Source organism: Urocampus carinirostris, chromosome 10, assembly GCF_059441175.1.
Source record: "Urocampus carinirostris isolate Australia breed hairy pipefish chromosome 10, RoL_Ucar_1.0, whole genome shotgun sequence".
NCBI classification, from domain to species: Eukaryota; Metazoa; Chordata; class Actinopteri; order Syngnathiformes; family Syngnathidae; genus Urocampus; species Urocampus carinirostris.
In genome coordinates this window covers 25998920-26015349 of record NC_142358.1, presented here as the reverse complement: position 1 = coordinate 26015349, position 16430 = coordinate 25998920, and the positions used below count along the sequence as shown (strand labels likewise).

Here is a 16430-nt window from a genome sequence, read left to right as displayed (position 1 = left end):
ATTCTTTAATATATCAAAACAAAGTACGAAAGTTCTTGCCACAAAGTTTGTTTTTCAACAAAAAAAGTTAAAGCCACAAGTGATGCAATGCGCATCGTATCATGTGATACTCAAAACATCGGAACAAAATACGTTTTTCCACAGTGAATTACAATCTAATATTAGTATTGTCGAACACTGTCCTGCCCGCAAATGGTGAGGTCTGGCTCCTATCTGAGGAGTGGGATGCCGCTTAACTCTAAAAAAAACAATAGCGACGAGATGCTGAAGTTGCTGTATCTGAGTCAGATCACGAGTCGTCTTGTGCTACTGGTAACTATGAAAACCAGGAGTATCTTTTTTCATGTCTGGGAGCAAACCCTACCCCAAAAAAAGGCCTGGAGAGAAGAGCACTGCCTGGCTGTACTTGCCCAAGACGCACCACAGGAAGTGGTGCCCCTACAACCAAAATGGTCAAGGGATCCGTGAACCATGATACTAATTGTATTGTTTTTTTTGTCATGTTGATTGTTGATTTTGTTGGACTTGTCATTATCATTATCTAAGGGACAACAAATTCAAAACTAATACATTTGGGGCCATGGAGGTTGTTTGAAGTGAGACAATTCAAAAGACAAAGTAAAAGCACAAGCAGTACCTTATAATATACTGTTTCTATTTTAAACTCCTGAGAGTTTCACTTCCTGTCACATTTACATGTCTGATTTTATAGAGCACACATTAAATCTTGATCAATTATAAACGGTCTTAAGGCGGGTTGGAGTGCAATCAAATCTACAATGGAATTCATGATTTCAAGTGCACAGTGACACATTTTTCTCCGTAGCGTGCATTTTAAAAAGCATGCTGCAGTTATTCACAGCTGCTTTCAGTCATATGGTTTCTTGGGCACGCTGTCAAAATAGCCTAACCTCTTCCTCTATAAGTGTTTATTATCACAAGTCACATATTTGCATCTCAGCTGTGCGTGCGAACCTGTTGCATAACCAAACATCCTTAAGACCACCCAAACCCACAACACTGAAAATAACACATTATGGTATAATAGTTTAGTGTGATTGCTGACTCAACTCTGTTGACGGTGACTAATAAAAATATCAAAATATGGCGATGATAGCATGTTTGTGCTGACCAAAGGGGTACCATTTTCAGCTGTTTTACAAGATGTTTTTAGATTCGGCCCAATTTTATTTCAGAAATACTGTTTTAATTTAAGCAATCCATGTTCTTTATGTCTTGCACTTTAAATTTAGAAAACACTACACACCTTTAACCTTTTAATTCCTTTGTGAATAAGTAGCTCAGGAGGTAGAGTGCTAACCTTGGGATCAAGAGGTCGCAGGTTTGATTCCCGGCTCCTCTGATATTTTGAAGTGTCCTTGGGCAAGACACTGAATCCGTAATGCCCCCAATAAGCAGGTAGGCGCCTTGCATGACTGACTCCCTATTAGTGTGTGTGTGTGAATGGGTAAGTGTGAAGCACATTGTAAAACGCTTTGGGAAGTCTTCATTAACTTGAAAAGCGCTTTATAAATGCAGACCATTTCCCTTTGAAACTCCTTGTTATTAAGGGCTATAAAAAATAAAAATAACTTGCTACTTATCGCCAAATATGGTTTATACCTGTTTATAGATGATAAATGATCTGCATTTATATAGTGCTTTTCAAGTCAATGAAGACCTCCCAAAGCGCTTTACAATGTGTTTCACACTTACCAATTCACACACACTCACACACCAATAGCGACCATGCAGCCATGCAAGGCACCTACCTGCTTATTGGGGGCATTAGGGATTCAGTGTCTTGCCCAAGGACACTTCGACATACAACACGGAGGAGCCGGGAATCGAACCTGCGATCTCTTGATCCCAAGACGAGCGCCCTACCTGTATTATTTTAATACATTTTTGTTCAATGGCTGGCTATTTGCCGTGTTTTATTAAGTTGAGTTATATAAAAAAAAGCAGTTTGGACTTTGGAGGATAATTTGCAATATCCTTATTTTAGAAATAAATCAAAATACACAGAACTCTATTTATTTCCTGTTTTCTTCCCGAGTCAAGTTGTTTTATTTCGAAGGGCTACCGGAAGTTATCTGTGCCACCTACCCGTTCACGCAATGTCTAGTTAGAGGAGGAGTTGAGAGCGTTCAAGTCGTATTAAAACCGCACTGTACCTCATTTTCGACTCGCGAAGTGTTGCAGTTGACGACCGTTATTCACGTGTTCAGTGCGCGTTTGGGATGCTTTCTTGACGAAAGTGAAACGTAAATATACTTGTGGAGAAAGTTCAAGTTTCACCTGCAGTGGAAAGAGGAGCACGCGTTTAGATCTGCGCGTCGCAGTAAGTTGATGCTGTTTGGGGAAAACGCTAATACTGTCTAAAATGTGGCCAAATGTGATTACTTTTAACTATTTTAATCATTTGTTTGTATTGCACATTAACTGTATTGGAATAAAATGAAACCCCATACTACTTTGTAGAATTTAAGGTGCAGTGGTTATATTCGTTGGACAAATGCAACCCTTTCTGAAGCTAGGATGAAAGAGTTTAGTAATCAGATTTATTTGATCCTAAAACCAACATTTCTGGGTGTTAACATAAGCCCAAATATTTTAGTAAAGAATAATAACTTTTTAAAAAGCAGCTAACAAATTTAGAAAATATGCGAGACAGTTATAGAATGGAAAAATATGTATTTTATTGCCAAATCGCCCCCATCTCAAATACAAACTTATTAAAATCATTTCGACCACGGGGGAAATAATAACTTGCTGTAACTTAATGTAAAATCCTTGTGCAAAAATACTCAAAACCCAAGTAAGTTCTGGATATATTTTACTTTTTATTGTGACTAAAAAAGTAACCTTATTGAAGCAAGTATGTTTTACAAAAGTGAGCAATTACTTTATACAAAAGTTAAAGTTGGGATGCGTCATTTGTGATGTCCTTAAAAAAAAACAAAAGTTAAATATTTTCTCTGTTAGGTGTGTATTAACACTGCTCAACTGAGTTCAAAGAGCCCGTATGTATTTTCAAACTTCACCTATCTGCCTGATATTACTTTTAGCTAAGCTGTTCGAGGCGGAACACATTAGGTAGGAGGAATGGTGGAATGGAGGGAGTGCTGTAGAGTGACGTCACGCTCTTCTCAGCAGGTTTACTTTTCTTTCTAATTGCTCGTATGATATGAAAAAGGTGAAAGTAAAAAAAGGCTTGCCTCAAGTGGAGTCTGAATCCCAAGCAAAAAGAAGATGCTTGTTTAAGTTTGTTTAAGAAATGCACGTACTTGCATGTGCATCTTGAACAAGCTACCTGAGGCTGCAAGGATGACACAAGCCAGGAGATGGCGGCAGCAAGTATAAAGGTTCCAAATTCTATACCGCTCCTTTTAAAGTTGCAATGAACAAGGTGAATTCTAAGGTCAATACTCAGAAAATATTCTAAGCAAAATTGTGCATCATTTGGCATGCTTTCATCCATAGTTTAGATTATATTTTAAAAATGTGTTTGAACTTTAGCAACATCTGGGAAAATGTTTTTAAAAACTGTCCTTTTTTAACTTGTAACTGTTAAAATTATACATTACTTCTAATTTATTGTACTTCATTGTAATGTCTGTTAATTAACAAAGAGAAAATTAATATTAGTATATTTTTTTTATTGTTTAAGAATAATGCCAAATGCAATATTTTATTTTTGTTTAATTTTGTGATAAATTTTTAATCGTAAAGTCTTCTGAAAAATACACACATACCCTCAAAAAGTGTTTAAATAACTGCATACTGTTCTGCTATAAATCTTTAGAAAAAATGGAGTGTAATGCAATTTCCTGGTTTTGAGTGGATATTTTTCATTCAAGTACTAAAATATTGTTGTCTATATCAAAATGAAAATGGTTTGTAGGGCCAACACATTTTTATTAATGTGGAGGCTTTTACTTATAAATGAACACTAAAGCTTGCTTTATTTTTAAATAAAAACACTTGTTAAGTCACATTCAAAAGATGCCAAAAAATAAATGATATTGCAGGAAGTGATGCCAAAGAAACAAAAAAAACCAGATTTTTCAAAATTATTCAATTTACGTGAGAGATGAAAACTAAGAAAAATACTTGATTTTAGTTGTAGAGCTAAATTCGGAGTGGCCCAATCAGTTAGAAGCATTAAGGATTAAATACTATTACACAGGTTCATTTCTTTTAACTATGTAACTCTTAATTTTAAAATGGCATACATGCTTTTAGTTAGGTTGTCTTTGCCCGGTATTTACAAATGTTGAACCTTTTTAAACATTAAACCAAGGAAACAATGCAAAAATATGTAAATATTTGACAAGTGGGCAAATACTTTTTTGCAGTACTACCGGCATTTTGTTTACTGAGTGTAGGTGGTAAAACACTGCTTTTGGTGTGGATGATCACTTTTGTGTACCGTGTGGCCTGTTGGATTTTTTTTCTTATACACCTGTTTAAGACGCCGTAGCCGTTAAATTAGGGCTGCAACAAACACAAAATTTAAAATTTGGTTAATCTTTTGATTTTTTTTTTTTGTTGAGCGGTTGATGAATCAGCTATGTTTTTTTATAATCCTAAAACAAATCACCAATTATAAAACTAGAAAACTATATTCTAATTTAGGTGGAAGTTAGGCCCATAATGTGTTTGAAAATAGTCAAAAATCATGTTTTTATTCCTTAGTAAAAGCAAATTGCTTGTGTCAAAACCTTCAACCCCCAAAATGTTAATTTTTCTTTAACATTGACTTTGGCCTTTCACACCTTGGACTAGTCCCTTAATTGTTTTGTTTTCAATTATGATGATGGTATTCACATTTGTGGACTGACTTACATTGTGTTCTTTTAAACATGAAATTGACCAACTTTTGACCTTTTGAATCCTTGTTTCCCTGTCAATTTTTTTTAATTCTTCACAAAGATAATTTGTGTTCTTTCATGGAGGATTATAAAAATTGCCAAATGTTTACTTTTAGAGAGTTGAGGCATTTAGGATTTTGATCATTTTGAATCCAAAATATCTCAACTATTCATAAATTATTTTTAAAAATGGCGATACATTTTATGACATGTTATTTGTTGAATACAATTATGGTCGCAACTCTAAATGTCATATTCTGTTTTGCGCTTTCGTTTTATATTTGAAGCCAAGTTAGTCATGTCAAGTCATGTTTATTTGTATAGCCCTTAATCACAAATCTCAAACGGCTGCACAGACCACAGGTTATTGCAAACCACAGACTTTTATTACACCATACCCTGATCTAAAACCTACATAAGGGCAAGGAAAAACTCAAAAGCCTCAACATGAGGAAAATGAAGAAACCTTGAGAAGGGACTGCACATGAGGTAATCCTCCTTCCAGGATGACCAGGCTGCAATGGATGTTGCATCAACAAATTATACACAGATATTGTCAACATGAAATATAGCTTATTTATATGCTATAGAATAGAAGTGTGTTTTAAGCTTAGATTTAAACATTTCCACTGAGGTTGCAGATCGAATCTCAGGGGCAAGAGAATTCCACAGCACCAGGGCCTGAAAGGAGAACGCTCTCAATCCTGAGGATCTCTTCTTGGCTATTGGGATCACTAGATAGATAGATACTTTATTCATCCCCGTAGGGAAATTCACACTTCCAGCAGTATCCTAGTGTTGAAAATAAAATGATAATAAAACAAAAGAAATAGAATACATAAATACCCAATATAACGTGTTGATATAGAGTATTTAAATAGTGCTACATAAAATACACACTGTAATAAAAATAGGGTAATATGTAAATGTGGGGGTGGGGTTTAATGTAGGCTTTTACTCCCCCGGGTCTTTAGTAGGAAGATTTAGAGTAAGCCTTTGTGGCGAAGACGTTACGTCCTTCGCTTATGTGACATATTAAAGGTTCTAGGGCTCTTTGATCGTTTTGTATATTTTGTATAATTTGTGGCCTAATGTTGTTCAGGAGCCAATACATTCATTTTGGTTCATCGTTTTGCTGTAATCTGGGCTATCACTTTATAAAACCTTTTTTTTTATCTTTTTTGTAGAAAAATACCACTTATAATGACCAAAACTTATCTGCAGTTCTAACCTTTCATTTTGTTGAAATAAGAAAATAAATTAAATCATCAAAACCATGTGTTTTTTTTTTAACTTTTTTTCTGCAGTGCTAACCTAAACAATTTTACTTGAAATGTTTCCCAGTAATACTTTATGACCAGATAATTAATACGTAAAAAGGCAAAGTAGTAATTGTCTGACACATACTGTCACGACACACGAATGGGGCCTGGTGACAACTGTATGTATTTGGTTTTCGAAAAAATAAAAATAACATGCAACTAATTGAATTTGTTTTTGTCAGGGTCCTGTAAAGTCAAAATGGGATACCTGACATTGCTGTTTGTGTATGCACTGGTGACGCTGTGCTGCCACACAACTGCACTGCCTCAAGCTTCTTATGGCGAACGAGGATCAGATCTTGGCATTCGGGTGTTTCAGCAAGTGGTTCGCTCCAAACCGCTGGATAATGTGGTCCTCTCACCCCATGGTGTGGCTTCTGTCCTTGGCATGCTGCTTCCAGGAGGTTATGGAGAAACTCGCAAGCAAATTCTCAATGGTCTCCGATACAAGAAAAATGGTGGGAATTTTTTTAAGTCTGAAGATTTCTGAGATAGCTGACATAATGTGTTGTTTTTTAAATTGCTCAGGACCTTACAGAGTTTTGAGGAAACTACACAGGACCTTGACTGCAAAGTCCAAACAGGATCTTCTTCTCATTGCCAATGGGATTTTTAGTCAACAAGGCTTCCCCATGCAAAAAAGATTTGTTGACATCAACAAAGTAAACTTTCAGGCTGAAAGCAGGAGCTTGGACTTCAGTGACCCCCAATGGGCAGCAGATAAGATCAATGCCTGGGTCAGTAATAAAACCAGAGGTAAGGCACATGATGAGTTGCAGCTCTGACACTCAAGATATGATTCAGCCATACATGAGGAAATTGGACAACATAAGCCAATCTATTTTTTCTTGTTTGCATTTACCTGCACAAGTTGTGTTTCATTGTCCATTTGATCCAATTGGTATTATAACAAACAAAATCTACAAATACCTATATTCATATACAAATAAAAACCTTTGAAAATGATCGCTAAGTAAAATCTCCCTTAATCACTAATCATGACCATTTGCATAGAAAAACTCAATGCAATAGGGTTATTTCTGAAGCGTTTTATTGCATGCTTTGGCCACATCCAGCAGACATATTAAAAGTTGCAGGTGATTGTTTGACTAGAGGCGTCCTTTTTTTTTCTTTTCATACGCTCCTCTCAGCATTGTCTCGCACGCCTGATACAATTTGTTTAAGGGCCTGCTACGGCCCCTTAGGCCGTAGTCTGGTGACCCTTTCTATAGACCATTTCATCAAATTGGTTTGGAAATACTCAGAATTAAAGCAATGAAATAACTTTTGTCCTTTTTTAAGCACTAAATTTTATAATGTGCATTGAAAACCTGATGTACTGTCGCTAGCTCAGAAGGGTTTTTATTTTCACTAAATTTGATTAAAAACTCGATAAAGAAATTAAGTCTTCCGCGGCCTGATTTAAAAAAAAGCAAATAAAGAAAAATATAGCCAGCTATATGAATGTTGGGAACACTCAAGACCGAGTGGGACCTAATCAAATCATTTTTATTGGAAGTACTTTTTTAAAACAATTTTTTAAACCATATTATCATATATTTAACAGTTAGCGAACCGGATGAAAAAGCTAGATTTAGTGTCGTCTTTATTCAGAAATGTAAAAAAATAAGTACGAAAATATTAGAAAAAAATATTCTTGGCCTAATCAAAATCATGATTTCTATTATTTTAAATTCTCATGTGATATTTTTGCCATGATGCCCAAATCTCAGAAGGTTATTAATGAAATCATATTTCTGTGACATCCTTTTGTCAAGACACAACTCTCATAATGTGTCTTTTTCATTTCTGTCCAGGTCACATCAAACGTTTGGTCAAAGCAGACATGCTGGATTCTGTCCTGACCCGTTTGGTCATTATTAACTCCATCTACTTTAAAGGTTTATGGAAGTACCGCTTCCTGGCTGAAAATACTAAAATGAGGCCCTTCTCTGGGGGTGACGGCAATGTCTTTAAAGTTCCTATGATGTCCCAGTTATCGCTTTTTAATATTGGTAAGTCATGGTGGTCTGACTTTTTGTTAAAGGGGCATTGTGGATTATTTAGCACTCCTAGTGGTAAAAAACTCCTCATAATTCATAAAAAAATATCAATATTTATTAGAATAATTAACAAAAATACATGAATATGATAAAAACAAATTTAGCAATCTGATCAGCAACAATGTATTTCAACTGCCCTCAAAATAAGCTCACTACCATTAATTCCTATTGCTTTTAACAGTTGTTTTTGAAATGTTCTCAGTAAACTCTCCAAACCAAAACGCAGATGTCATTGCAGTCTCAAGGGATTTTAGAAGAGTGTTGCACTTTTGTATTTTTTTTGTTTTGGTTTGCGTGTAGCCACAGTCAAAACTTTTTGAAGGTCTCTAGGTACCGGCCTTGGAATAAAACAGGACAATAACAAGGGTTTGAAGGCCCTTGAGATTAAATTCCATCCACACCTCACCTGCTACATCAGTGTAAAAGACTCCTAGTTACTGGTTACAGACGCTGCCCTACTTACGAACAGGCGATCGTTTGTAAGTTGAATTTGTTTAGACTTCACTCCAATTATATTGAATAGATGCACGAGATATTAAACAATAAAAATGTCAAAGTTCTTAGCACGCTGGAGATACAGTATAGAATGTTTACACACAAACTAGAAAGAAAAAGCGGATTTCTTCTTCTGGCTGGATGCTGAGTGACCTCTAACAGCGCCACCACATGCCTGTAGCACTACAGTAATGTCCTGTATTCGGAAAAAAGTGCACACAATACAAAATCTAACTTACAGCAATGCCCGGATATTTTTCGACGTCCCGAAAAAATTGTTAGTACCCACCGTTTTACGTTAGTCAAATGGTCGTATGTAGCGGAGTGTCTGTATACCTGTTTTATGCTTGACAACAGGCAAATCATTTGGTGTTCTCAATCAGGATTATTTCAGTCTATTTAAAAAGGGACTGTGTCTAATGGCTCTTAAGTATATAAAACTTTCATTCAGTATAAAAAAAACATTACTTTAAATTCTAACCAAAAATATATGAACTATCATCCATCCATCCATCCGTTATATGCACTGCTTATCCTCAGTAGGGTCACGGGGGTGCTGGAACCCATCCCAGCTATCTTGGGCAGGGGACACCCTGAACTGGTTGCCAGCTAGTTGCAGGGCACACAGAGACGGACAACTCACTCGCTCATTCACAACTAGGGACAATTTGGACCGGCCAATTAACCTGACATGCATGTTTTTGGGAATGTGGGAGGTAACTGAAGTGCCCGGAGGAAACCCACTAGAGCATGAACTATCATACCAAAGTTAATTAAAAGAAAAATCATAGGCTGAGAAATATATATTTCTTTGACATATTGGAATCCATACCTATGGTCGCCGTCATGTTTGTCAGCTGTCTTGCTACTTGTGTTTTTTGTTCGCATTAAACAAAAGTGACAACTTGGGGTCAAATATTACACTATTGGGCTTTAATGTGTTTTAAAAAGTGGCTGTGGGGTAGTGGATGATGTGAAATTCCTTGGCGAAATCCCTATTAGCAAAAAGCGCTTTCCACTTTTTTTCCCTTAGAAGCTTTATACTCTAGATAGAAATGACTTTTTGATTGTGACAGATATTTTTTGGGTGTTTTTTTTTACATCTGGAATTCAATTTCACCTTGAATTAAGGATTTAATAAAATGTCTGGTTTAGTAATGTGTGAAACACTAACATGATTTTATGAGCTAGTGTTTCCAAAGTCGTAGCTGAACATGCGGTCAAGTGTTATGTTCATATGTGGTCGCTGGTGCATATTTTTCAATTTGCAAATAGATTCCTGAGTGGACAAAAACAATCAGAAGTTCACAGTTTTGATCATGTTTTTCGGCACTGGCTGCTAGATCCTGCCCTTTGGGCCATGGAAATATTGATAAGAAAATTCTTAACAATGAGCAGAAAATAAATCACAATCTTAATCTGACCTAAAAAGTCATGGCTCTCAATTTGTTGACTGAGCATGTCTTTAATTGCGTTAGACATTCCAATACGGCATCTGGACAACAGTTGCTCCTCTATCTTCTCTCGATCCAGACTGATTGCATCATGTTAATTAGGGTTTTGTTTTGTTCATATATCACCTTTTTTATCATTTAAGATTGACTTTACATTTTGGGGTCTGGAATATATCCTGCATGATAATCATAAAAAAACTGGATACGTTGTTTTTGGTGTTCAGGTTTAAGACTACCACTAACTTCCTAACTATTTCCACTTGAATTTCCCTTCATATAGGCACCTATCAAAACATGTCTATAGCAATCTTATCTTTAAATTTTAACTGTCCAGAGTTATCTTCTAGTTAGCCAAACATCTTTTTAAAAACATGAGATTTAACAGTTAATTAGTATCTCTGCACACCATAATCTCCTCACATGTCTGACACAATGTTTTTCTTGATATAATTTAAGTTGTATGTTCAAATAATCAATGGAATAGAATTTACTTTTATTGTCATTCTTGTACCCATGCACACAGAACGAAATGTCGATACATCTGACCCGAACAGTTAAACTGTAGCGAGCCGATGTAGCTGCAGCCAAACAGGGCGCCGCCATTTTAGACCCAACTGCTGTGTTGGGAGTCATTAGGTGACCAAACCCCCCAATTCCAACCCTTAATGCCAAGCAGGGAGGCAATGAGTACCAATGTAAGTCTGACTCGGCCGAAGCTTGAACCAGCGACCTCCTAGTCTCGGAGCAGGCGCCCTACCCACAAGCCCACCGAGCTGGTAAAAGGGAATCTAGTATGTTTCCACCTGGTTTCTTTTCGATGTGTTCTTTTCATGCAATTTTATTTTTGTATATGGGTGGGAAAAGTCTTATTCTTATACCGTACAAAAACCTTTTTTTTCGAGTACCGAAGTATCACCGTATATTGGTCCTTCAACTCAGAAATTAAAGTACTACGGGTGGTTATGGAACGGATTAACAGCGAAGATCGAGGAAGTACTGTATACCATAATTCTAGTCGCTCCAATGTTAACCTACTACATATACTCTAACCGGCTTTGGAGAAAAGCTCATGCATATACGCAAAGTGCACTAAATTAAAGAAGTATTTATTTGTGTATAAAGCACATTTTTTCTTACCTAAAAAATAACTCTTGGCTGCACGTTATACACAAGGTTCTATGGGAGGATACTCTTGTATTTGTTTGAAAAATATCACTGACCACAATTGCAAAACATTGGATACAACGGGAATTGTTTCCGGGTCGTGGTGGTTAGAGCACCGAATCCTAACCAATATACCACCAGTGTTATAAATGACATACAAAAAGGTAGTAGATATTATCTCATTATCACACTATTCTAAGTCACTGTACCATAGACCAGTGTTTTTGCATTTATTTATATCTTACAGGATGACATTGTTTTCTTCATTTTCTAACATTCGTCTATAGCAGTGTTTTTTAACCACTGTGCCCCGACACACTAGTGTACCGTAAGTGATCGTCAGGTGTGCCGTGAGAAATTATCCAATGTCACTTTTTAAAATTTAAAATTTTATAAGATATTTATGAATCATTTTCTGCAAATATGTCATTTTCAAGTGTCTGTGCTGTAAAAACTTGGGGTAATATAAATAATATTGTAATTAAACATACTGTTCAGTGTCAATTTATAAAATTTTTGGTTAGTGGTTGCTGCAAAATTTTTCCAATGTAAAAAACATGCACTGGCTCAAAAAAGGTTGAAAAACACTGACTTTTCGCATCTATTATTTATTCTCATGCCCCGTGCACTGTCCATATTATAAAATCTTTCAATTTTGTAACTTCAGGCGTGGCTACAACTCCACAGGGTGTGACATATAGGGTGATCGAGCTCCCATATCATGGCAACACAACCAGCATGATGATTGTTGTACCTATGGAGGAGGATACCCCTCTATCCGACATCATCCCGCACATTAACACTGCCACTATGCAGCTTTGGAGAAAGCTCATGCATATACGCAAAGTGCACCTCCTCATCCCCAAGTAAAACACACGATTACGCCTTAATTCATCGTTCCATTCCGTGCAATTCAATCATGGCTAACAGTGTATGGCTCTAGGTTTACTGCTGACGTCGAGGTGGACTTAAAGCAACCCTTGTCAGTGTTGGGTGTTGGAGACATGTTCCGTCAGGACAAAGCAGACTTCAGGCACCTGAGTGAGTAATGCTTGCATTCCGAATATCACACAATATTTTTATTTTTAATGGCAGAAGATTGAGTTGCATGTGTGCAGGGCTTGAAAATATGAAATTAATCTTCTATCTATCTACCCTGGTCATATCCCTCAAGAGGGGTGACAGACAGCAAGACAAACACTTTCAAAATCAAAGAAAATAGAAAGGAAAAAAGGAGCTAAAAACACACAAAAGGTTTTGGACCATGACCAACTCAAATGCCCAACAAGTTAAGCACCTCGGCACCTATGTCGGTCATCCTTTCGTCCCTCCAGATAAAACAGGACACGAGAAAGCGGCCATGTCACTCGGGCCAGGGTGACACAACACACTCTTTAAGAGCAGGGTCCGACAGCTTTGACTGGTTTAACCCTGCCACATTATACAGGTGCCCTGCCCATCCCTTAGAACGCGTCTAAACATCCCACTATCCTTTTACAACACCTCTCCACTCATTCTTATCACCAAAAGGAATCTTGGTTGAGACAAATGTGTATGTCTAGATGTCCATGGAGAAACAGAGGTAAACTCTTGAACCCGAGTCTGTCCCCGAGTTGAATTTTGGCTCGGGTCGTGCCTAAAATACCAATCATTACGGTTGGGTCAGAACGGGCTTCTTTCTCGCTGACTTTTTGAAATATATGTTTATAAAACTGATATGTATACTAAATTAAAGAAACAAACCTTAAAAAATGCATTTATTGAAAAAAGCAGAGTCATCCTTGTAACCTAAAATTGACTTCTGAGTTCTTTTATTTACATTTCATTATTATATCTTCTCAATATTTGTGTTTTAATTTCATAAGCTTCATAATCACATTTCCTTCTCCCAGGTCCTTACAAATATGACATTTCAGGTTTGCTCAAGTTGTTTGGTTGGGCTCCGACTGGGTCAGCTTTAATCCCTGCGGGCCAGGCTCGGGTCAGATTATTTCTAGGCCTCATTTTTACCTCCAGGGGAAAATAAATGACTTTCATTCTCCACTAATTTAAAATAACGTTTGTGCACTAGTGCCATCCTGTGGTATGAAATATGAAAACAAGATCCCGTCCACTTCATAACAGCCATTTGTCTTCTTCACCTAAAGGGTGATATTTAGTGCCCCCTAGTGGTACAAAAAACGTTGTTTGGAATAAAAAGGAAAAAATAAATGAACTATCTTGCCAATGATTATTTTTAGAAAAATATCATAAGCCGAAAATGTTCTTTTTTTTTTTTTTTTTTTTTTTTATACACCGTGGAATAATCCCCACTTGGGTCCCCGTCATGTTAATCCGTCAGAATGCCGGTGTGCAGTGTATCACTGGCCTTTGTTCTTGGTCAGACATAACACATTGGGGTTTTAAAATGTACTCAGTAGATTTTGTCATTTATTAAGATTTTGGAGGTCTTTTATTATTTTTGTAAACGTTTTATTTCAATGTGTAAATAATACATACATGTACTTCTTAGGTTCAGAGCCCTTGCACGTCTCTACAGCCCTCCAGAAAGCAAAAATTGTGGTGAATGAAGATGGAACAAAAGCAGCAGCTGCCACTGGTTAGTGTTTTGGGCTAACTGCTGTGCAAATTTTAATCAATAATGGTAAATGAATGAGGTCTAGCACGTACAGAAACCAAGTAGCGGTGTCAACAAGGCCTTATTTCACTTTCCGGATATGATTTACAATGAGGAATTCAAATGAATATCTGACTGATATATTTTGTTCAGCTGCAGTGTTGATGGCTCGGTCCTCTCCTCCCTGGGTCGTCGTGGACAGACCTTTCCTCTTCCTCATTCGGCATAACACAACTGGTACTGCATGTCTCTCTTCATATTCCAAACACTTTGATTGTTTCTTGGTCGTATCACATCATGTTGATACCCCCCAATTCTTCTGTCCTCAGGTACAGTCCTTTTTATGGGCCAAATCAACCAGCCCTGAAGCTAGTGTCTAATGTGCAATCCCCTCCAGTGATATTTTGAAATAACAGCAAGGTTTTTGCTGTTTTTGTTGAGAAGAGTGGTCTTTTTATTAGGTTTTACGTTAGTCGTTTTTGGAAATGCAAGATCCCTGAAAAGTTTGTTTTTCAGCCTTTTTTAGTTGACATACTTGTTTTTATCGGAACTTGAATGTTATTTGTGTATTTTATTCACTCTGGAATAGCAGAAAAAGTTTACTTAACTTTTTTTTCTTCTGATTGCAACAAATATCACTCCAGCCTTCCTTAAGTTATGTCAATTCATGTCTAATTTTAAGGCCTTGCATGCAGCTCCTTTTTTTAAAAAAAAAATCTTTACTGACGAAACTTTGTTTTGTTTTTTTTTACTTCATTTGAGACGCATGTCGTTCTTATGGACTTGCATCAGCTGTTTTATATAAATATATATTTTTTCTTTTACTGAGGAAAATTTCTGTTGTAACTCCTAATTCGAGTGCAATAAATTCTTGTTTATAAGCTCAGATAAGTTTGGTTGTAAGTTGATATAAAACATTTTTGGGCAAACATTTCTCCACCTTACTATTTGAAAATGTGCGATCCATTCTGAATATTAGAATTATATTTGCTCTTATTGTCATTAATAACAACATGGGGAACATCGTTTTTAACAAGATTCAGACATGGTACACATAATAAAAAACAAAAACTTATAAGAGAAAAATTAGATATAAGAATGTTGGGGTAAACAGTAAGGCCTGTATTGCAAGGGAAAAACATCTTTCTAGTAAATATTAGCTAATTAGCGATTATTACGACAAACTCTGCGGTATCAATACTAATTATTGGTGGTTTTAAAAAATCAGAAGTGCAACTATTCTTTTCAAAATGCAACAGTTTTGACACTTTCAAAATCCAGTTATTGTCAGTAAAGCTGCCTTCTCATGAGGTAACTCTAAAAAAGTCAAGTCAAGTCATTTTTATTTGTATAGCCCTTAATCACAATAAGTCTCTAAGGGCTTCACAGATTAGTACACTATGTTACACAGACTATTTTTCAGTCGACAAGAAGAGTAGGTTATTATTCATATGCAATGGAGTAGAAATGAGTTTTAAGTTTAGATTTAAACATTTCCACTGAGGTTGCAGATCGGATCTCAGGGGGAAGAGCATTCCACAGCACCGGTGCCCGGATGGAGAACGCTCTCGAACCAGCAGAACACTTCTTTGCTCTCGGGATCACCAGAAGACCGGCACTCTCAGATCGTAGGCTTCGGACCGGGACATAGGGGCAGATCAGATCTGAAAGATAAGAGGGAGCAAATCCATGTATGATTTTGTACAATACTAAGAGAACCTTGAAGTCACATCTTTGGCTAACTGGGAGCCAGTGCAAGTTAGCCAAAATCGGTGTTATGTGATCGTACTTTTTTGTCCTAGTTAAAAGCCTCGCTGCGGCATTTTGTACTAGCTGAAGAGACTTGATTCTGGACTTCGGGAGACCGGAGAGTAGTGCATTACAGTAATCGAGACGGGAGGTAACAAATGCATGAATTATAGTTTCCGCATCAGACTGAGACAGTATTGAACGGATTTTGGCAATGTTACGAAGATGGAAGAAAGCGGTTCTAGTAATTTTATTTACATGCATCTCAAAGGTTAGATCAGGGTCAAATATGACACCTAAATTTTTAACTGAGTCACTCTGTGTGATGTGACATTTGTCAATGTTCACAGCAGTTTTTGAGAATAAGTCACGGCATTTAGATGGACCAATGACTAACATTTCGGTCTTTTCAGAGTTAAGACGCAAGAAATTGAGTGACATCCACTCTTTTATCTCAGTGAGGCAGGCCTCCAAATTTCCACAGTTTAGTGTGGAAGATTCCTCCAACGGAAGATAGAGTTGAGTGTCGTCTGCGTAGCAGTGGAAGCTGATATTGTACTTGCGAATAATGTCACCTAATGGAAGCATGTAAATGTTGAAAAGAAGGGGGCCAAGCACTGAACCCTGCGGAACACCGCAGGTAACATTAAAGGGCTCAGATGTCGTTTCACCATATTTAACACAGTGCG

The 16430-nt window shown here is 36.8% G+C and overlaps 1 protein-coding gene across 1 annotated transcript; it reads left to right on the top strand.

Annotated features, from left to right (window-relative positions):
• The first annotated feature begins 2103 nt into the window (after window positions 1-2103).
• Window positions 2104-14921, top strand: serpine2 (serpin peptidase inhibitor, clade E (nexin, plasminogen activator inhibitor type 1), member 2). The gene is made up of 9 exons (XM_088346333.1): window positions 2104-2344; window positions 6382-6657; window positions 6728-6955; window positions 8017-8214; window positions 12043-12241; window positions 12319-12416; window positions 13888-13974; window positions 14146-14229; window positions 14322-14921. Exons 2-9 carry the CDS (start codon window positions 6399-6401, stop codon window positions 14357-14359), a joined length of 1191 nt encoding a protein of 396 aa, XP_088202459.1. The 5' UTR covers window positions 2104-2344; window positions 6382-6398; the 3' UTR covers window positions 14360-14921.
• The last annotated feature ends 1509 nt before the right edge of the window (window positions 14922-16430 follow it).

Bases quoted from the DNA above. Each gene is read 5' to 3' on its own strand.
- serpine2 (XM_088346333.1), top strand. From the start codon at position 6,399: ATGGGATACCTGACATTGCTGTTTGTGTATGCACTGGTGACGCTGTGC. The intron at 6,956-8,016 runs GTAAGGCACATG...ATTTCTGTCCAG, and splicing joins GGTCAGTAATAAAACCAGAG to GTCACATCAAACGTTTGGTC. The intron at 12,242-12,318 runs GTAAAACACACG...GTATGGCTCTAG, and splicing joins GTGCACCTCCTCATCCCCAA to GTTTACTGCTGACGTCGAGG.